Consider the following 22,471-nt stretch of genomic DNA (forward strand, 5'->3'; position numbering starts at 1 on the left):
GATGCCAAGCCATTTTTCCTTATATGCCCCATTGTTAATGAAATTTGGGTTATTTTTTTTGTACAATGAGCGAGGAGGAATCATTAATAGGGAATGATTTATCATATTTTTTTTGGAATTTCGTTCCGGGAGACGACACTTTTTTCCTAATTATCATATAAGGTTGTTTTTTACTATCCTAGGTATTGGGGTATGTGGTATTATGTATAATTGGAGTTTGAGAAATGGGTTCTTGTTTGATGGTTTCCATGGAGACAACACCTCCTGAGTCCATAGGTTAAAAGCAAATTTGATATAAATTTCGCAACTACCATTCCATCCACTTTATATATTTGAATACAATGTTTCCAATGAATACCTTGTCATCCAACATTTTGTTATTGAACATTGTGCATAATGAGTGTTGCCGATTTCACACATGAGAATATTGCCTACATGATAGTGATACTCTATGGAGGAAACCCTTTTTATGGGAATGGATATGTAAAAACGTACTAGATTCATCCTTGTAGAAGTTGCTAAGGTGGAACCCCATTGGAAGTTATGGGTATATGGTTGTCGTCCCCTTGTTGAACTAGAATGGGACCCAAGGGATTTCAGGTGGAAACATGATGGCAGATTTCGCCATTTCTTTGCGTACAACACTAAACTGGGCCGGACTTTTCAACTGTAGCTAGGCAACCCCTTACGCAATGGTTGGCGTACATTGGGCATCCCTGATGAGGTGCTCATTACTGTTTGGAAGGGTCTCTAGTGTCTCCACATGCTGGAAAAGATAAAGTTTTTTTAGTGGCAAATCAGTCATAATGTGGTTCCCGCTGGCAAATGGCTAGGTAAACGTGGCGGCCCACTAGGCTGCCCACTTTGCCATTCACCTATTGAGACTCTGAGGCATTGTTTATGGGATTGCCCTCAAGCTCAAAAGGTATGGGATAGAGTGACTCGCCTCCTTGCGGCATGTGAAGTGGAAGGAACAACATTGTGGAGTGTTGTGGCATGGATTGATCACTCTGATGATTGGTGGACGGACGCCTTTAATGCGGATAGTTGGTGCTACATATGCATGAGAGGCAAAATTGCCAAGATTCGATTTGAGAGAGTCTTGCAGTCCGCATCCCCTAGGTTCCCGGAAATTTGGATGTTGATCGCAGGCTTCACCCAATGGTATGTATGGAAAGCGCATTGTCTAAAGGTCTTTCAGGATCTGGTGCGGCCCCCGGAGGAAGTGATCATGGACATATGGTTTGCGCTTATCAACTGCCTATGAGGGCAATTGGACGAGGTTTGCAACCATTCCAATGACGTGGTCACTGCCCGTTTGCACTTTTGGCAGAAATGGCGGAACACGCCTATGGTGACACAAGGAGGAAGTGGCCCGAGGTGGAACTACCAGTCCCCACGCTGGTTGTTTCCGACTCACTTACCACCCTCCCTTTGTTGTCGGCCCCAAGAGTTGTCTCGTACTAGTCAACACTGAAGGGCACCGTTTTTAGCTATAGGTACTTACATTAAGTAGTCTCATTTTCTTGAATTTGATCGGAGGGAGATTCCCCAATCTATGTATAAGCCTCCTTGTAGAGTCTCTTTGTAATAATCCTTCCTAACTAATGGGAAAGTAGCTTCATTTTGGAAAAAAAGAAGAAGACCAAACACTCAAACCTTTATGGTGAAATGAATTAAAATAATTTGTATAATTTTGTCACTATAATATTTCACATCCTCTTGTGGGGGTTCTATGTAAGGGTATGTTGATGTATTGACATATTTAAGTAAGGATCAACAATAAGACTAACAAAATAAATTAGAGAGACAAAGAGAGAGAGAGAAAGAAAGAAAGATATATTAACGTCTTCTAAGGCCAAATTTGGCCCATGAGACAAATAGGTTACAACAAAAATGAGTGTTTATCCAATCATCAAAACTAAAAATAAAAGAAAATAGCTTAAGTTAAGAAAGTTCTAGTAGTGTACAAAACTTTGCACTAAGCCTAATCTCATTTCCACCCAAGTCTCTCAAAAAGAAGTGGGAGGTCAAAAGTTTTTGGTGTGGGTGTGACCCATGGTCCCGATGCATAGAGTGCCCTAGCCATGGCTTCTAGGCGGTGTAGTTCACGTTCCCTTATTTTCTTTATTGCTTCTACATCTCGTCGAGTTGCTTTGAAACCCGGCATCCGAGGGCGTTTGGTTCTTCTTTGATTTTCTGCTTCATCAAGGAGAAGTCCTAGTGGTGCAGGTGTGTCGACATTCATTGTCTCCCCCTGTTCCTGAAAAACTTCATTTGTTATATGTTGGTAAACATTAGCAACATTATTATCAACGTTTTGTAATTTATTCTCTCTGTGTTGTTCCAATTCTAAGATGTATCTACCTAATTTCTTTATATCTAGTGTATCTAATAGTTTAGGGAGGGTGGGAGAGGAACCAAGTATGTCTTGGTATTTTGCCCTTATCTCGGCATAGGTGGGGCATTTGCATGTAAAATGGTACGCATCCTCTATCTCTATGTGGCATAACCTACATATCCTTTCCTCCCTAGGGACTCCATTAGTACGTCCATTCTCAATCTCAAGTTGGTGAGATGATATTCTAAGTTGACCAATGGCAACCCTCAGTGCATGTGGTAAGAATACATCTAGATATTTTGGGCGCGTGATAAAACCTAACTCAGAGAAGTGCATAAAGCGTTCCTTATAGTACGACATTTTAGATGGGAGTGGCTCTAGTGGGGTGATCCATTTATACCGAGTATAAATTTGCCATATTTCTTGGCGTATTACTTTATTACGGTCCTCATGAGAGATTAAAGTGTTATCAGTCGTGTGGTCGTACTTAAGGGGGGGGAGGTTAGTAATGTCTAGACCGTTGGCAAGAAGCCAACTCACCATCATGCCATACCATGAGCTAGTATAGCCGGACTCATACAGTGCTCGAGAAGCCTTAAAGGCTTGGTGGGATATTCTATCAAGTGGTTGGTTATGTATCCTGTGTATAAAGACTACCAGTTGAAAAAGTGCTTCTACTAACATAGGGGGTAGAGTGAACTCAGCCCTAATAATGTCATGTGGGACCGACGATTTGCTTCGGAGTTGGCGTGATAACATCATCACCAATGGTCTCTCTAATTGCGTCCACGTGAAAGATGGTAGTCCTGGGGCCCAAACCGCTGATGCATACATGAGAGAGGGAGTCACTAATGAGTCAAAGAGCCACCCTTTAGTTCGTGGCTCTTGGAAGTATGCTTGGTGGCATTGTCTCTCGAGGAGTGAGAGGGATGCATGTCCTCTTGTAAGTCTATCCTTCGCTGCTTGTGTCATCGAAAATTTACCTGAGCGGGCACTGAAAGTGACTCCGAGATAGACATATGATCCAACCACCTCAACTGGGCTATGGGAGATAGTTAGGTGACACTTAGCTCTAACTTGGGCCGACGTGTGGAAGATAAGGACTTTAGTTTTCCCTAGATTCACTACCAATCCTCGTTGTGTGCAAAAGTCATCTAAGGCATTAAGGTGCCTTTGTAGGTCGTGTTCGGATTCAGAGAGCAAAACTATGTCGTCTGCATAGAGCAAGATACACACCTGCGTATCCCCAAGGACTACTCCATTGCCTCCCTTACGAGCAATAAAATCTGTGATCTCATCAATGTAGAGAGAGAGAGAGAGAGAGAGAGAGAGAGAGAGAGAGAGGCCAACCTTGGAGACTAGAATAACATGGAACATTAGATAATTAAACTTTGGATGGGAGTGAAAGGATAAATCACAACATGAAGATATGTCAAGAAGAAACTAGAAAATAACATTCATGAAGTCCTAGCAATGTGAACAAGTAGTTCCTTTTATGTTCGATACAAAGAAAAAACGCATGATGAAAGAATGGGAAATATAATAAAGGGTAATAAATCTCTCTCATGGATGCCCTTCTTACTCATAAACTATGGTTTGTGGGTTTTGTCTCATGGATGATCGATCTCATGCAAGGATCCACTACTTAAAAATCTCGAACGTCTATAAAGAACCAAGTTAAAATAAATTGTGTATCATATGTCCAACACTAAAACTATGATTGTTATTATATACATATTGCATATGTTCTACATCCACAAAAGATTGTAAATGGATTGACTTTGTAGAGTCTCTAAATGTTCGGTGAAATACGGGGAGCACTAAAAAAGAAAATAAAACCACATTTTGATGTGGTGGAAAAGTGGGCATTATCGACATGTTTCAACGTCGATTACAAGTCTAACAAAAGAATGGTTCCAAAGTGTATCGAGATTCCTACTAATGTCCTAACCTATTGTCCATCCACGACCTAACACGAGCATGGTTGTTTCGTAAGGTAGAATCGGTTCGTCACAAAACAAGACTAAGCAATGCATAGCTTTTGAGATAACCGCACAATCCTTCCGTAAGGCATGCACGATGGGATCCTTGTAGGTCCATCAATGAAAAAGCTGAAGAAGGTCTCTCCATCCCTATGGAACCTCATCATAAGTCACTAGGTAGTTATTCTGAGTTTCCTTGTAGTTATTCTGACCAAAAAACAAAGGAGATGACATAGGACCTTAGGTAAGCAAACTATGTGATAATAGAGAGAGAGAGAGAGAGAGAGAGAGAGAGAGAGAGAGAGAGAGAGAGAGAGATGCACAGTGTACTATTCACTAATAAAGAATAGCATTCAATCGTGGCGAAAAAGCCATGTGAGTGTCTGTATAGTTATATTTATAGAGAGTTTGTGTGTATTTAGAGACGGACACACAGAGCTAGACATACAGACATATTTATATACACATCCATTGTTCATCAAAATCTCTCTTGAAATGCCTCAGTTCCATCTCATCACGATATGCCCTTCTCATTATTGTGAGAAGGTGAGAGAGTTAAATGAGAGATAAATTTTCGTTTAATGAGCGAGCAAGGATTTTTTTCAACGGCTTTCGTTTCTTTGTAGATTGATTTGGCTTGTTTTATTTTTATTTTGTAAAAGGCAAGATGGGCCCTGGTCAGATCTGCTGCTTCCTTCAAAGAGTCTCCACATGTCCCTGCTCTGCATCTACTCTTTGTGAGGTGGGCATTGTCATGTTCATATCTATAATGTGTTATGCATGATCATTAAACCGAGTTAATTTCCCAAGTTTCTTTGTTTTTTTACCATAATTTCAAATTCTTAATGAAGAAACTTGAAGCCGTTTTAAATCATTACGATCATGCATCCAAATCAATGTCTATTTAGAAATGTTAACCTAATTTAAATTCAAATTTTCCCAATTATATAACCTACATATCTTGATGTGAGCCATAGCAATTATATAAGATGAGCCATGGAATTTATATAGCTTTTGCGGGATATGTGCATCTCTTGTGATGGCATTCAACATATACTGCAGCCATCATGAGCTCACAGTTGAAATTATGGATTTTGACCAAAATCAGCAGATCAAGTTTACCATAATTCTAAAGAGAGGCCACCATATTAGAGATTAGTACATCATTGCGTAATTATGCTTATCTACTCTTCTTCTTTTGCCAATTAAATTAGTTAATTGTAAATTCAAAATGATCCATGCTAATTAATTAGCAACTAATGATGCTTTTTTTCTGCTAGTTAAAACAATATTTTGATGGAGTCACATTTTAGGAATTTCATAAGCTTTAGTGGTATTTTGGGGATATGAAAACCTGATTGGCATTTTTTGAATTTTTTAAAGTTGCATTTTGGAAACTTTGTAAGCTTGAGTGGCATTTCAAGAATTATGGTAAGCTTGAGCTATGGCACTTTGGGAATATGGTAAACTAGTTTGGCATTTTGATTATTTTCACTACAAATGATACCTTTTGACATTCAACATGTAAGATTTTCTCATACATGAACTCACAAGATAGATTTGATCCCTTTTGAATGTAATGACATTCACTCAAGCTTGGGATCTTATGAATTTGTGATTTTTTTTTCCCTTTTGGATTTTAGGAAGCTTGGTGGTGGTACTAGTGTGCCAAAGCTTATCATTACAGAGGATGGCCAAGAACCAAGAATATTGCATGATTCTGGAGACATTTTGGCTTTCACTGATACACTCATAAAAGATGAGAGCAACCGGCTTTATCCGATAGATAAAAAGGAAGAAATCTCTAATTGGGGTAATGATATCATTCAATCATTGTTGGAGGAAAAAACACCACAAAAATGCTCTTAACATTTTCAGATATTTAATGAAAACACCTTTTGTTTTTCAAACATTACTATGATATTCATTGAAGTGGTAGGGACATTTGGGTATCTGTATTTCCATTTATTTCATTGACCCTTCTCCATTTTGGTATCTGTGTTTTATATATCTTTGCGTAGTTTTCCAGCAATAAATATGGCCTGCTTTGATGTTGTAGAGGTTCAGTTCAATAATGTTCTCGGACCACATGTTCGACGATGGGCATACTGCTATATTTTGTACCATAAAGGGCTCTTTCCAGTAATTAGTCATGGTGAGTAGTGCAAAGATTTTTTGAAATTCTTGTTAACTCATGTCCAATTCTAGCTAAATTTACTTGATGATTAGCATCATCAATTTATTGGGTAAAAAAGTAATATCCCATGAGGGCAGATTTGTGCATGAGTTTTCAGGCTCTGTTGGAATTTATTGATTGTAACTTCAGTAGTTTTGAATTCCTGTGTATTGAAGTCTTATAAAATCGATTTAGTAGGGGAAATTATTTTTAGCATGTGGGTGTGTGTTTTCATAGGTGCTTCTACAGCAGAAAAAATAGCTACCTTCCTCCTCCTGCCATTGCTAAGATTTGCAATCTACAAATCAATGGGATGTGGAAAAGAGAATGCAAAGGAAATTTCTTTACGCAAAATCACTGAAATTTTTCTTAAGGTAAAAACTTTGAGCTTTCACTCTATCTTTTCTCACACTGTTGGTATACTCACACTATATTCCATCCAATTTAGAGTTTGACAAAAAAGTGCTCCTTACTAAAACTGTGGTCGAATTTTTAAACTTTATATCTGTAAAGCGAACATTAAAAGATAATAAAAATATATAAAAATCTCCACTGAAGTCTTATAAATTGATGGTATTGTACTGCAAAAGGATACTATGGTAGTTTCTTATAAAGTTAAGAGCATTCTAGTGAATATCCAGCAAATTAAGGATATTGGTGTTTTCCATGAACAAGTAGTAAAGAACAATCTCCCCAAGATTGTGTATCCAAATTATGAAATAATGCTGGGATTGTTACAGGTAGATGAGGCTCTTGCTGATGGGAGACCATTCATCTGTGGTGAGAAATTTACAGCCGCAGATTTAACCTTTGCATCACTTGCTGCTCCAGTTATACTGCCTAAGGGGTGAGTATTTTACAAGTTATTTGTAAGTTGACACATCTGTGTTTATTTTATCTATTGGTGGGATTGAATTTAGAATCCTTGTGGCTTTTCAGATATGGAAGCAGGTTGCCAACTATTGAAATGTGTCCTCCAGAAATGGCTGAAAAAATCAAACAATTAAGAGAGACACCAGCTGGAAAAGTGAGTTTTTAAAAGTTGAAACAAACTCTGAAATTTCCGGCCCAGTTTGTTCAATACGCTGATATAGTATGTGCATTTGATGCTAAGGTTTTATTTCCCTTCCAGGTTTTTAAATACAGTGTATTATGAGGTGTGGTTGTTGAAAAGGAAAAAAATGATTGATTATGTTAAGATATTTTAAAAGAGACCAAAATTGGTCCCACTCCAGCCAAAATTAAAAATGGTAATTTTGACCCTTAATGTCATCGGCAAACATATGTCAAAAGTATAGTAAATACAACCATGAGAATGTACAATGTGTATATTTTTGCTGCAGATTTATTAGGAGTGTAGAATTATGTTGGCAGACAACTATATAGCTACTCCTTTCTATGCATAACATTGATAGCTGCTATGTTGTGCTATTATATTGGATTTGAAAAAACATTTCAGTGTATATCTGATGTAGAAAATAGAGGTATTCATTGACATAATTCTGCTGAAATGTATAAGAAGAATGATGTGCCAATGGTGTCACATATTCAGATATTCAATGAATAGTTTTTTGGATTGATTATGTATGTTGTATCTTAGCTTAATTCTCTAACAAAACATAATTTTAGCTAACCAACCAAATGCAATATTGCAGCATATTTTGAAGTTGTACGAGACATACCGATACAAGAGTGCCATCTGAAACGAAAATAGCTTTGTTTAATTCCGTTGGTAATGTGCTTGATTTCTTTTCTCAAAGAGTTTTAACTGTTTGGAACTTGAGACTGATTGTCTATTTGCAAAATGCAGGAGCTGTATTCACATTGTATGTATCTGCCAACGGGAGTGCAGAATCCAGTCAGTATGTTATGCAAAAACTTTGCATAATTTGCACCATCAAACTTGGAGAGATAATATTTCTTTACATTCAATCATTTCTCAAAGCTGTTGCTTTGCAATTCCCACTATTCTTCCTCACTGTTTCAATAAAACCCTGACCAAATCTCTATCCCTTGACATGTGATTTATATCAATTTATGTTTATATTCTTCACGTAATCCTTTTTTGTCGATGTTTTGTTATGGAAAATACAGATGATTGGTATCTCCTACAACATGATAACAGAGTCTTAAAGAGTGAAATTTTAAGTGTGTCATCACTCAATCATAACATACAAGTTCAGACCAAACTATGGATAGTGAAAATCTTAAATATTGCTTGCAAATGGGCTACATAAAGAAATAATGGAATTATTGCCATCATTAAAACTCGCAAATAGTGACAGTAGTCATCAATGTAGTGTTGGCTAAGTGGCTCCAACATCATGGTCCAAATTTCTTGGATTTGACCTCATTGAAATATAATTTAGGGCATTTACTCATACATTAAGCATAGAAAAGAAGATATCTTTATTCTTAAATAATATAACCATAGAGACTGAGGCATTGATTTCATTATTTTATGACAGCCTCCATTATGTATCATAGAGATTTTGTCCAACATGGTGCTAGTAGAGGGCTTTTGAGCTTTGTGGTGCATGTGTGAACTCAATGGCATTTTAAGCCTATTTAATATGAATGATGTGAACTCAATAAGGGTTTATCTATTGATGCGCAAAAGATCATCTTTTACTGGTATCAGTGTTTGTAATCATAATTTAACGACAATTGGATAGAGTCGCCAACTGGTGTTTGGGCAATCTCATGCAGTAAATAATTAAAACCAATCTAAAAACTTTTGTTATGAACGGTAAGTGCACTGAGTTCATGATGAACACAAGTGTAGTGAAGAATATGATATTTTTAATATTCATGTAGAAATTAAGTTTAATATTCCCAGCGCCAAAAACAATAAAACACATTGTTATCAGCATTGAAGCTAATTATGTTTAAACGATGACTTAAATTAATCGCAAATAATTCTACATAATAACATTCATTCAAATACAATAGTATTACAAATAACCGCATAGAACTCAGGCCAAAGAAATGTCCCCATCTCTTAAAGGTAAAGAAATGCATGAAGAGAAATTGAATTATAGAGCCAAAAATAATTAGAGGTGATGCAACTTGCCAGGCCGAAGAAATTTCCCCATCTCTTAAGGTAAAAAAGCATGAAGAGACTGAATCATAAAACCAAAGATAGTAAGAGGTGATGAAATTTGCATTACCACCACAAGCATCTAAAAACAATAGAACTTTGCAGTCCACACTTCAAAAATGTAGGGATATGATGATCTATTCCGAATTTTTCAACTCATCCTTAACTATTTACATGTAAAAATACCGTATAAAAATTGAACAAGATCACCAAAACTCCTAGAATGCTTTGTAAGTATTACTTTCTTTATCTTCTCACTGCCATATCAGTATGACATGCCTAGGGCACTCATTTCCTCTCTTTTAATCAAGCTTTTGTAAAAGTCTTATTGAAACTGCCTAGTGAAATATGTCAACTCCCTTTGCAAGGACCGAATCATTCTAACGGTGGAAGCCCTAGAAGGCTAGAGACAAATAAAAGAATAAGTGTGAGTAATCAAAAAGGAAATCCCTAAGCAGCCACAAATTCAGATTGATACTATCATCTTTACTATGCTTTGAAAATGTATACAACTGAAGTTTAATTAACATGGGTTAAATAACCAGTTCATATATGAGAAGACAAAGTTGATGCAAATTCAAATAAGAACCGACCATGTAAAAATCTCAAAAGAGGTTATATCATAAATGGAACAAGATGATGAAAGAGAAAAAATAAACACTTCCTTACGAGAACATAACAGTTTGCCTTGCTTACAAAAGAAAATTTTGGATTACTAACCTATTCTCTTTGATAATAACTATTCAGTATTGGGAAATTTTATTAATTACCACCGAACAAGGCCGTGTAAATAGAAATTTTGGTTACATAACTGAGCCAATGAAACAAGTATATGGGGTGTGGTTGCCATACATACCTGGCCATGAGAACTATTAGTTTGCTAGTTACATGTTTGAGACTCAAAAGCAATGCCAGAAGTTGTTCATTCACTAGTTGATCTGTGAAAACTTCTTCTTAGCTAGATGTCTTCTCACCAGTGCCAGCCTTGCAGTTTCAAAGGCAAAATAGCCCAAAGCTGAGAAGCACGCACTATACAGCACCCTTGGAACAATGCCTCTACTTAGTCCCATCCAGCCTTCCTCTAGCCATATTTTGTTCAATGTGGAAGAGATGCCTTTGTAGCTTGAAGCAGCAATTTTTGCTCGAAGCTCTGCTTCTATTAGAGATCCTTGACCTGATTGCATATATGTGGATCTAGCTTGTGTCATCAGTCTTGTCTTGACAACATCAAGGGGAGTTGTGAGAGCAGATGAAATCATCCCAGCTAGAGCTCCTGAAACCACACTTTGCCATGGTTCTAATCTGACCTTCCTGGTCTTCTTAAGCCATGCAGATTTCAAATATTCGAAAGTAGAGAAACTTAATACACTTGCCGGAAGGTTCCGAACCAATGCTGCTGAATATCCAGTGTACAACCCCATGACGCCTTCTTTTTGTACTATTCTCAATACAACTTCCCATGAACGGCCTTGTGCTCCAGTTTGCATCCTTTGTGTTATTAGCTCTTTTGGTACCAAAATCGCAGATGATACAATATTTCCCAATGCACCAGATAGTGGTGGTATAGCAACCAGAGGGAAATTCGGCAATTGTGATAGTAATGCTTTGCCAAGCTCACATGTGCCAAAATAAACTGCAGATGAGAACATAGAGCCTACTAGCACAGCCGAGATACCTTTGTAGAACCCCATGACTCCTTGCTCTTGGAAGGTTTTGACAACAACATCCAGAGGGCCAGAATAAAGTTGTGATGCGCCACGCATCTGAAGTTTCGTCTTGACAGTATCTAAGGGATGGAGGCATGCATAGGTAAAAGCCCCGGCTATGCCACCTGCGCCAGCGCCTATTTGAGCTTTCTCCAACACAGATATATCTTTCATCATAGCTTTGGCCTGCAAACACGCACAGAAAGAAAGAGTTCATTCAATGATGGTGGATAATGAAAAGTTCAACACTAATAAAATGACATCTGAATGATTAGCAATCTGATGATGGATGGTCAATGTCGAATGTTTGATGACTGCCAAAAGTTTGATGATAGCCAAAGGGGAAAAAATAAGGAATCCAAGGCACACTACATTATATGTTTATGAAACCCTAATATTATATAGAAATATCAGGCAAGAAAGAAAAGGTGCACAATAATATCTTATATTAGTTAACCTTGGACTATGCCTAGATCATAACATTCACTGCACTAATGGGCATACCTCTGGAGTACTTGACCCCATCAGTGTGTGATTACACATGCTTACTTGTCGCTAGAATGCCAATGAATTGATGAGCTGCCACATCTAAACATCCCTTCTCTAACAAGATAAGCAGGTACCTCAAGCCGTTTTAGTGATTCTACTATATTTACTTTGGTTTTTTGTTCCAAAGACGAGACCTTTTTTAAGTTGTAATCTCTCACTTGATCAACTAGCCCATTTTGGCTTCTTAATAGTCACTACTCTTTCTTTCTAATTACATTTTTCATGATTCTGATCCTGCTAATTAGTTGATTATAAGATTTAAATTCTTTGCATCGAATTATGTTGCACATCTCCAATCAAATCCGGCTATAAACACATTCTTTATCAGAGGAGCTATATACATTGAACGCAATGATATAACAAGAATATCAAGTTCAGACAGATGATTATATTGTACAGCAATGGAAATGCGAAGAAAAATCAAAGAAGAGAGAAGAGCATATTTTACCTGAACACTTGCCATAGCCGCCTTTCCAATCCATCCACTGTTTCTCGAAGATTCCTTCTCTTCCAATGCAGAAATTCCATCTGATGGCGTAATAGTACAGTCGACCAAAGTCTTCAGTTCTTGTGTAAATAGAGGTGCTTTCTTGGCTTCAACACTCTTTGAAATTTTCGAGATATTGGCTTCGCTAAAGATGAAGAAAGAACCTATACCCTCATGAAAGAGATGGGTTTTGCGCCGAACCCTGAGACCGGAAGGACAAGCCCTCTGCTGGTCCATGTGAAGAATGAAGTCCAAATCTGAGCACAAGGAGGGTTCCTCTGTGGTATCTGCGAAATGCCCACTAACAAAATCTGTGAAGCTTCTTTGTACTCCCTCTAAAGATGAGCCCAAGGCCGCCATATCCATCCATGGCGGCCTCCTCTGTGGCACAGGATCCATTGGGATCTCTATTAGTCTCCCTCCCTCTGTCTCAAGTTGACTCTCAACACTAGCATTTTAACCCAGCATCTGGCAAGAAATTTAGAGTGCAAAAATGATCATATTGTCAAAAACCGCTTCGGGAGGAAGAAGGGCACTTGATAAGCACACACCGTCAAGATTCGAACTCGGCTCCATCGATTGATTGATTGCAAGTTTCGGTATATGCCTATCGTGAGGAGACCTAGAAGTTAAAGGTATATATGCAACCCCTGAGACAAACCCAATGATTCTTCGGTGTTCGGCTCCAATGACTACACTAGCACAATATATCTTTGGTTGGATTAAGTCTTTTTGCATGGTATAATTTAATTCTTGCAAGTGACTACAATTAATTCATACCGATCCTCAACATAGTCTCGACCATGATTAACAACTATGGCTGGAAAAGAATGGTCTCTGCACAAGTTTGATTGTCAATGATGGGAGATCTTACAACACACACTCCATTTCGAGCAAAGTTGCTCAAGTGTATATTTAGTACATTTCAAGCAAAGGCCTTTATTCGGAAAATGGTAATCAACATTAAATAGACTTGGGTTGGCAATAGTAATTCCTTTTTTGGCATCGTTGAATTCTTTTCATGTTTGACGATAGACAAGGAATTAAATTGTATCTCGCAAACTTGAAGGGAGCATTGATTTGGCAATTATATTTATTGGAGGAAGTGGAGATTATCTCAACAATTAGGTGCTCTTCTTGCCGTCTTGTGTTTCAACATGTCACACTGCCCATGTATTGGTAGCACTAAATGCACGCTTGTGCTTTGTGTTATCTTGACACAAAGCCCTATCTTTAATCACATTAGAGGTTGCTTTCCAATCCATTGGGCCCTATCCCTACACACACTTCTCAATCTCATGTGCAATGTTGATTGTAATGCATTTAGTAAAAACTCTTCATTATCAAGGTTTATTACTCAAACTCCATATATACTACATGAAAATCTCTCCCTTTTTCTCTCCATTGTCATATTTTTACCAATGAAGAGGACAATAATAATAACATCTCTCCTCTCTTATACTAATACACTTGCATTGTTACTTTGCTATTTTATTATAGGTCATTTTAATTCTTTATCTATAGACTACCACAACTAGAACATTGCCTCGTGATCATTGTATTCTATTTATGAACCTAATAGTGTGTGAACTTTATGTCACCTAGCCATTCACTCTATACATTACAATCAACAAAACTTTCAAAGATTGAATTTTAGATCAAATGCAAAGATATTTGTGAATTGATATTATTTATGTAGCAAACTCGAGAGTCTACACATTGGCGATCAAATGGATCCCATTTGTTCTTTCCCACAATGCAACGTGGCTAGGTGGCACAACTACCTTTCCTATGGACAACAATGTAGTGATTTCAATCATTTATAGATTTGTCTCTTCCTCCATCTCCTATTTGTTTCTACTTTTTATATATTGACAAAAAAATTGTGCACTTTCTCTTCTCCCAAGTACTCATCTCTTTCCACGTAGTAAGTCATGACACAATATTGTGATTGGATTTGAGTCACTTTAATGAACATACTACACGATATTATTGTTGGAGTTATCATTCCTTCATATCTAGGATAACTTTCGTATATAATTATTGTTTGTTCAGCTACAAACTAATGAATTACCCTACTAGTTTACTCCTTGTATATGATGTCCATGTTTTACGTGTTTCCGTACTATCTTATCATTTGTGGTTACGTTCTACCAATTTGGTGTACTTATCATAGGAATTTGCAGCCTCGACCGGAATTGTTGATGCATTTCATCGTAGAACACGTGCATTGATAAACTCCTAATAGGGTTGCTCCAAAACTAATATGCAATGTGTTTGGATTTTTTTCTTTTTTTCTTTTTTTCTTTTCTGTTGTTGAGGGGATGTTAGCTAATGACCATACCCAATATAAACCCCAATAAATCTAGTGGACAACATGGATTGATCGATTGCACAACATTTTTTTGCAATGTGATTGCCATTTAATGATGTGGAATTGTGACAACATTGATCGATTGATCGCTCAACATTTTTTCGCCATGTGATTGCATTTAATGATGTGGAGTTGTGAATGTGAGCACATAACGTTCATGCTTGGATAACAAAGAGAATGCCTTTCTCCAAAAGAACCTAGATTTCTTAATATTATCATCTTCACAGGTCAGGTATGACCCTATGGGAGCAAAAGTGGATTTATTTTTACACACAATGTTTGTGCAATTTCTGAGTAGCCATGATTCATGAATCTCCGATGTCCCCAGAATTTTACTAGTAGTAGACAGTTGCTATCGAGAGTGCAGATTTGTGATTTTGAGAGGAATGTGTGTGTGTGTGTGTGTGTGTGTGTGTGTTAAAGAGAGGAATAGGGCGGAGATTTGAGTTGAGGTGAAAACACACAAAATTACTTGAATTTACAAATTTTGGTGCATGGAAGCACTCAAACCTGCACATTGAATCCTTACATTCCAGAAAAGGCTCTAAATCAGAAGATAACCACCTCTTTTGCTTCTTTTTCTCCATGTGTGTCCAGATTCCTAGCCATCTAAGAAGTACCCTCATCAGGTAATATATTCATCATTTAATGAATTAGTGATGATGATGGTGACTGAAATCCTCTTCATCACCATAGTTAGTCATAGCAATCTATGTTGGTCATCATCAAGTAATTCTTCTTCGATTGTGTTCCAGACATTGCGCCGCCTGTCACTACTAGAAACCGCTGACTCCATACTGCTCGCCTCTAATTTGGTAGCATTATTAGAATTCATGGGCTTCATGTAGATGCCAATCTGGCTTCCAAGTTTCGCAAGCCAGACCCGCCAGGCGGTCGGATGCCGATGACCCCGACTTTGTGGCTGCTTCGGCATTGGTGCTGATTTGCAGAGGGATGATGTGCTATGATCGAGCATGATATTATTCCTCGAATTTTTCGATATAGGGGCAACCACATTTAATGGCAGAGCACTACTATTTCGATTGATTGCTGATAATCGGTCAGGTGCCATCGACAATTGCGAGATTGAATCATTTATATTGGCCAGCTTACTGGTAGGGATCATAGATTGCTTGTGATGATGATGATTATCTGTGTGGTCATGGTCACCGAAGATGTCGAGCCAATAGTTCGCGCTGCGTTCGATCCGATTGCTGAAAGAAACGATCTCGTATGCATCATATAGGCTGCTACCGCAATCCCACATCTCACATTGATCAAGATCTGTAATTCTTGCTATATGATCCGGCCCCCATGTGCTGCTACTGCTTCTTAATTTCCTGTCCATCTCCAATCTCGAGCTTTCTTCGGGTCTCAAGGATTTCAAGGATTTCTTCGAGCTTTCTTCGGGTCTCAAGGATTTCTTCGCGCCCATGGTCTCAGCTGCGGCCCCCTGTAGAAGCGCCTCTACCTTGAACCGCGAATATTCCCTCATGGATGCAGACTTCTTTGACGCTGTATTTAGCTTGGGTGTGGCCTCTGCTTCCTTGTTAACCATGGCCATGAGATCATCTGCCTGTACCGCATAGTTACATCCTGTTCTGTTTTCGATCATCGTATGACGGTGATCATGAACATGTCGTTGTGGCTTAATGCAGACGGATGGGGGCGATGAGGTGGGCACGCCTGTGGAGTGGAGATGCCATGCCCATGCCGCTGCCTTCGTACTACTATTACTTCTATTTTCTCTGCTGGTTGTGGCGGAGGAAGAGGAATTCATGTGATTTGTCAGCATCCTTCTTCTACTTCTAAATATAGGTATATATATAAGATTAACCAGACAGACAGAGCGCTAATTTGGGAACAGAGCTAATTTGTGAGGAAATGAATGAGAGAGAGTGCTAGGATTGTGCGGTCACACAGAAGCCAAATAGCACAACAGAAGCAGGTAAATCGAAAATGGCTTCTTTGCAAAAAAAAGAGAATCAGAATGACACAGAAGAAGCAGATGCTAAATCCAGATGGCTTTTGTAAATGAGAATCAGAATTGGGGGGGGGGGGGGGGATACTAAAGAGAAGAAATTTAAGAGGAATGAGAGAGAGAGAGAGAGAGAGAGAGCATACAAAGAGCGATATTCCAGCAACCCAAACTTCTTAAAAGCTTAAAAGTAGGATTGCTTCCATATGCACACGCACACACACGCACACACACACACATAAAAGAGTGTTTTGTTTGGTTTTGACCGGCTCCAACGTCTGATCTCTAACACATACACGCACGCAAAGAAAGACCCATTAAATCATTCACAAAAAAGAGTACACACTAGATAGAGACTCTCTATGACTCTATCTCTCTCTCTCTCACACACACACACTCTCTCTCGTGCAAAAAGACCAATTCATTCACGTGGGTTAGACCACCACCACCACAGCCTACCACCACTACTACTACTACAACTAGTAGTGGGAGTTGTCGTCGGATATGCCCTTCTTGGTTCCCATAGAGCCTACCTACGCATACAATTTCGCCGGCTTTCGCATCGCTAATATTGCTATCAGTTTTTATAACCGACCCTCGCTAAAAGTTGGCTTTGTACATCTGGAACGTGAATCCCTAACCGACTCACTCATATATTTATCCATGCATAGAGAGGTATATTTTACGCATCCATAGAGATCGTCAACTATGCATCCCAACACCTTTTCTTTTTGTCAAACTCCCTTGTTTTTTGCACAACCCCGCAAGGAAAGGGAACCTTCTACGATTCAAGCATCAGTTATCAAAAGTCTTTGTGCAAACTATCTCAAACGAGCTACAATTTGGAATGGTTCTTTCAACAAGCCTAATATAATAATCAAACTATTTTTTAGTACTTGCTTTAAAACCTAGACTTACATTATAAAGCCACTAAACTTGAGCGATGAGCATTATGCCTTCCAATTTATGTTTTTAGTCAATAACCTCACTATCGTATCAATGGCCATCATATTTGTACATTTAATCACTCTATATAAAAAACCTTTCGAACATATTAAAACAATGTTTTCTTCCTATTGCTTTACCAAACGTAACATCTTGTTAAATTACTTCGTCTAAGTGTTATAATCTATGTTTCCTTACATGGATGAAGACTTCGTATATAGTAGTGCAAGATTGAACATTGGATTCATGTGTGAGCCCATACACATTGAATCAATTTCATGCATTGATGTCGTGGGCTTCATTTAGTTGTCGAGTAGAAATAAGTAAAACATTGAACCAAATGTATCATTGAGATGCCAATTATAAGGATCATGTCTTGCCAGAGATTGAGCAAAATGACTTCGTAAAGTATCACATGCACATCTTGCATGCATAATTAAAGTAGCAAAAAAAACTCATTGATAATGCATACACACAATGTTAATGTAAGATATATATTTAAGCAAATATATTTTAGTATAGTATCTATAAAATAGTTATCCAAAACTAGTACATGATGAAAAACACGTGAGAGAGAGAGAGAGAGAGAGAGAGAGAGAGTCGATGATCTAAACTAATGGTCCATAGTCAAACAATTACATAATTGCTTAAGTCATTTTTGTGGGTCGAATTGAATAAATGCATTACCCACAGTGTTGCCTTTTGACGGCCAACATTGCCTGTCATGAGAACGGTATTCCAAAAATTTTGCCCGTCAAATTGACGGTTTACCAAAAAAAATGCCCTTCAAAAAGTAAATACATCGAATATTTGTACGAAACAATATATTATACCCTTCTATCCTTTGCATCTTTCCAAATTTCATATACACGATCCCATTGTATCTCTTCAATGTGTGGCCCATTCAATGAGACTCGCATTAAATCATCTAAATGCTCTATATTCAATCGATTTCTTTTCATCTCTTTGATGAGATTTTGCTTAGAAAACCCTCTCTCACACGAAACTGTGCTAGACGGAATAACCAAAGTAGCTTGCCATAATTTCATCAAATGAGGGAAACTATCGTGCCAATCCTTCATTTTGCAAAACATACGCCAAGCTTCATGCATAGTATAGCCTTCACAATTTAAACGTAAAGTGTCAACAAACCTATAGAGTTCCATTTCACAAGCCTTTGCATCATGTAAAATTTGAGGACATGCATTGACATCAAAATTCCCAACCATGTTTTTGCTTTACTATCCCTAATCACATCATCATCTGCATAATGGCATGGGCTGAATAATTTTGCTGCATTGAAGAGGCTTAAGTTAGGGAATCTTGCATTTAGTCCATCAATAACATTTTGCACATAATTTTGAGATAGTTTAATACAACTTTCAAGTGATCCATCTATAAATGGCCTCATTCCCTTAGATTTTGCAATATTGGGATTTGTATCATTTTGACTTGCTTTATCCATAGGAATTTGTTTGAAGTATAGTTCATGCCTATATGTAACGCCATCTTTATCCTCTATTTCCAAAAACCCAACTTTAGAGCATCTTAAGAACTTGGATAAATACATTGTTCCATCCGCAAATGTGTCATTTCTCAAGAAAGACCTTCGCAAATTAGAAATTGTAATATCAATTTCTGCACCAATTGAAGTTACATCCAAATTCTCTTTTTGAAGTTTCAAGCTCAAGATATTCATCAAATGCAACACATCAGCCATCATACAAAAGCAAAATTGCACACTATAGATACAAGCTTTATTATACCACTCGTTTTAGCTCTCTTTCTTCCAAATAGTAAGTATTGCAGGCATTATACTCACTAGTCTTTCCATGACTTGACCACGCGACAACCAACGAATATTATGAATTTGTAATGGTCTATGAGCATCCAATTGCATTTGTTCCAAGAGCTCTAAAATTTCATGTGTCCTTTTGGTACTATTGTTAGCCCATGCATATACCTTATTTGCAATTTTTTCTACAAGAATGAGCACAAGGATATCTTTAGATACATCTGAAATAACCAATGCTTCTCTATGAGCAATACAATGTACACCAACCAAATGTGGGATATCATTTTTCATTAATGTTACTATTCCAATTTCACTACCAATCATTGATGACGCACCATCAGTTGCCAATCCAATCAACTTGTTCATGTTGAGGCATCGATCGCCTAATAGATGCTTAACATGTTCATATATAGTTCTACCTTTACCATTGGGAATTTTCAGCAAACCCATATATTCAGTTTGCTTAGGCCCACAACCACCACATTGCAAGTATGTAACATACATAATGAGATGCAACTCTAATCCATTGTCAGTACTTTCATCTAGCATCAAAGAGTAGTATGGGGAATTTATTAGGTTTGAGCTTTGAACTTCTAGAAGATATTTTCCGAAGGCAACCAAAAATTCATATCCCCCATATCTACTAGTATAAGATATATAATCATGTTGCTTAGGCATATTAGGCACCTCTAGTAGCACAGCCAAATCACATAATTCTTGGTATGTAGCAATAGACAAATCTTTTTTTGCAATAAAGTACATGAGTTTCATTGTTGTTATGACCTTATTTTTGTTAATATCATCCAATTGTGATACATGCTTTGGGATGGACATTGCTTTCCCTTCAACATCACATATCCACTTTGATGCACATAATTTATGACCACTTGAGTTAACATGGGTCAAAATTGCATCAAGTTGCAAAGTAATGCATCCAGAACCAAGACCCCAAGGCCCAGGACTAGCGTATTTCTCACACCATGCACATTTCATTAATGTTTTGTCTCCTTGCATAATGCATCTTATCCATGGGAATTTATCCCTCCATGCTTCACGGAATTTTCTCTTAGGCTTTTCTTTAGTTATATTAGAGGAACAACTCTCTCGAGTTAAACTCTCTAAATCAGTCCCAAACATATCCATATCCTCATTTAAATCATTGTTTATATTTATGTCATTGGTATCGTTGGGTGGTTTCCATGCAAACATTGCACTAATGGTTCGTTGATTTTTTCTATTGGGATTTTCTATTGGGAGCCATAATTATTCTGAACAAGAAGAAATGGGTCATGTAAGAAAGATCATGCCATCAGTTCAAAACAATCACTAGCATCATTAAACCCATGCATATTAGTTCTGACCTATTGAGCAATGAGATTTTACATGAATATAATTCCCAAACTTTTGCCCTTAAAGAGGAGAGCAATACTAGTTTTGATGGACTAGTAAAAGAATTTGGTGGTATATCTAGTAAAAGCCATTGTAAATTTTCGTAGAGGGAAATATATAGGGTAAGTTGGACTTCGTCTAGATGCAGAATGCCAACCTAGACACACCACAACATAATGTTACTACGTAGCATGTTTTTCCAATAAAACATGTACGAGACAATGATGCCATAAATGCAAGGATAAGTCCAAAGATTAATTGGTTTGGTATTTAACACTATACAATAAAGTTAGATATGCAAGCCATATCCTATAGAGTTTTTGCTTTGGTCCTAGAGGAGTTCGCGACATGTTAACATCAACTGGCAACATGAACTAACATGATGAAACATGATTTTATTATTATTAACTAGCCTCGCCGATGCATCCGCCACTCCATACACGATTCTATGTGCACATACGTATATGTGACACCTCAAAATATATGCATAGATATCTATCTATCAACCTAACCTACACTTAGATGATGATGTATGGACATACACATATACATATATTATACAAGATGCATGTTGATGTATGTCTCGATGCATCAATGGGTGAGGACCTTGGCAATTTACTACTCCTCTGAGCTTCGATTGTAGGACAAGATGCAGATCTTCGTGAAAACCTTAACTGGTAAGACCATCACTTTAGAGGTAGAATCCTCTGATACCATCGACAATGTCAAGGCCAAGATCCAAGATAAGGAAGGGATAGCCCCGGATCAGCAAAGATTGATCTTCGTCGGGAAGCAGCTCGAGGATGGGCGAACCCTAGCAGATTACAACATCCAGAAGGAATCCACTCTCCATGTCGTGTTGCGTCTGCGCGGTGGGGCTAAGAAAAGGAAGAAGAAGACATACACAAAGCCCAAGAAGATCAAGCACAAGAAGAAGAAAGTGAAGCTCTCTGTCTTGCAGTACTACAAGGTGGACGACTCAAGGAAGGTTCAGAGACTCCGTAAGGAATGCCCTAATGCTGATTGTGGTGCTGGTACCTTCATGGCCAGCCATTTTGATCGCCATTATTGTGGCAAGTGTGGGCTTACTTATGTCTATCAGTAGAAGGCATAAGCTTCATATTTAGGGTTTGGACTTTCTATGATGGTGTAGGTTGCATGCATGAAATTAGAGTTTTTTGTGTCTAGTTTTTCTTGCGGACTAAATGTATCCTGTTAGTTTTTCTAAATATTCAATTACTAGTGTTCTTTGCATTCCAGAGAGAGAGAGAGAGAGAGAGAGAGCCACCTTAGATGGGTGAGTAGGACTGCTGTAGGTGTTGCTGAAAGCTTGAATCTATGAGTAGACTGTAGCAGGAAACGAGCAACAAGCTTCGAGTAGGGATAGTTATTAGTGAGCACTGAGTTGCGAGCTTCCAGCAAGGTGCAGGGCTTCGGGAGCAACAAAGAAACAGGGGAAAAGGGGAGAAATGGGGGGAGATGGGGGAAAATGGGGGAAAGGGGGGGAAAGGGAAAGGAAGGTTTTAGATGGGGAAACGGGGCGGGGGAATTGGGAAGAAAAGATTCATAATTTAGAGTCTAGACTCTATTAGTTTTTTTACCTTTTCGTTACACACATATGTGAGTCTTTCAAATTCATACACTCCCAA

General features: G+C 38.0%; 4 protein-coding genes and 1 pseudogene across 4 annotated transcripts; 2 read left to right on the forward strand and 3 right to left on the reverse strand.

The window, feature by feature from the left end:
- The first annotated feature begins 4,678 nt into the window (after nt 1-4,678).
- LOC147852731 (uncharacterized) lies at nt 4,679-8,557 on the forward strand. The gene is made up of 9 exons (XM_087332862.1): nt 4,679-4,869; nt 4,986-5,065; nt 5,967-6,136; nt 6,383-6,478; nt 6,737-6,873; nt 7,240-7,346; nt 7,439-7,526; nt 8,155-8,231; nt 8,310-8,557. The coding sequence occupies exons 1-8, from the start codon at nt 4,819-4,821 to the stop codon at nt 8,200-8,202; spliced, it is 777 nt and encodes a 258-aa protein (XP_087188988.1). The 5' UTR covers nt 4,679-4,818; the 3' UTR covers nt 8,203-8,231; nt 8,310-8,557.
- Nucleotides 8,558-10,246: 1,689 nt separating this feature from the next.
- Nucleotides 10,247-12,823, reverse strand: MFL1 (Mitochondrial substrate carrier family protein). The gene is made up of 2 exons (XM_087333036.1): nt 12,303-12,823; nt 10,247-11,491 (listed from the first exon to the last, which is right to left on the reverse strand). The coding sequence occupies exons 1-2, from the start codon at nt 12,738-12,740 to the stop codon at nt 10,529-10,531; spliced, it is 1,401 nt and encodes a 466-aa protein (XP_087189162.1). The 5' UTR covers nt 12,741-12,823; the 3' UTR covers nt 10,247-10,528.
- A 2,339-nt stretch (nt 12,824-15,162) lies between these two features.
- LOC147852733 (uncharacterized) lies at nt 15,163-16,732 on the reverse strand. The gene has a single exon (XM_087332816.1). It carries the CDS (start codon nt 16,508-16,510, stop codon nt 15,416-15,418), a length of 1,095 nt encoding a protein of 364 aa, XP_087188942.1. The 5' UTR covers nt 16,511-16,732; the 3' UTR covers nt 15,163-15,415.
- Nucleotides 16,733-18,391: 1,659 nt separating this feature from the next.
- On the reverse strand, nt 18,392-20,642 carry LOC147852734 (uncharacterized; annotated as a pseudogene).
- Nucleotides 20,643-21,453: 811 nt separating this feature from the next.
- Nucleotides 21,454-22,078, forward strand: LOC147852735 (ubiquitin-ribosomal protein eS31 fusion protein-like). Its single transcript, XM_087333037.1, has one exon. The coding sequence runs from the start codon at nt 21,472-21,474 to the stop codon at nt 21,925-21,927; it is 456 nt and encodes a 151-aa protein (XP_087189163.1). The 5' UTR covers nt 21,454-21,471; the 3' UTR covers nt 21,928-22,078.
- The last annotated feature ends 393 nt before the right edge of the window (nt 22,079-22,471 follow it).

The sequence above is a fragment of the Azolla caroliniana genome, unplaced genomic scaffold (assembly GCF_043228905.1).
Source record: "Azolla caroliniana isolate FFs.n. ecotype wild unplaced genomic scaffold, voAzoCaro1.0.p SCAF_17, whole genome shotgun sequence".
In the NCBI taxonomy this organism is placed as follows: Eukaryota; Viridiplantae; Streptophyta; class Polypodiopsida; order Salviniales; family Salviniaceae; genus Azolla; species Azolla caroliniana.

What these genes read in the sequence shown, in the direction of transcription:
- LOC147852731 (XM_087332862.1), top strand. Translation starts at nt 4,819, where the DNA reads ATGCCTCAGTTCCATCTCATCACGATATGCCCTTCTCATTATTGTGAG. An exon ending in CTTTCCAGTAATTAGTCATG is followed by an intron (nt 6,479 to 6,736) that starts GTGAGTAGTGCA and finishes GTGTTTTCATAG; the next exon opens with GTGCTTCTACAGCAGAAAAA. An exon ending in TCACTGAAATTTTTCTTAAG is followed by an intron (nt 6,874 to 7,239) that starts GTAAAAACTTTG and finishes GGATTGTTACAG; the next exon opens with GTAGATGAGGCTCTTGCTGA.
- MFL1 (XM_087333036.1), bottom strand. Translation starts at nt 12,740, where the DNA reads ATGGATCCTGTGCCACAGAGGAGGCCGCCATGGATGGATATGGCGGCC. An exon ending in CGGCTATGGCAAGTGTTCAG is followed by an intron (nt 11,492 to 12,302) that starts GTAAAATATGCT and finishes GCGTGTTTGCAG; the next exon opens with GCCAAAGCTATGATGAAAGA.
- LOC147852733 (XM_087332816.1), bottom strand. Translation starts at nt 16,510, where the DNA reads ATGCTGACAAATCACATGAATTCCTCTTCCTCCGCCACAACCAGCAGA.
- LOC147852735 (XM_087333037.1), top strand. Translation starts at nt 21,472, where the DNA reads ATGCAGATCTTCGTGAAAACCTTAACTGGTAAGACCATCACTTTAGAG.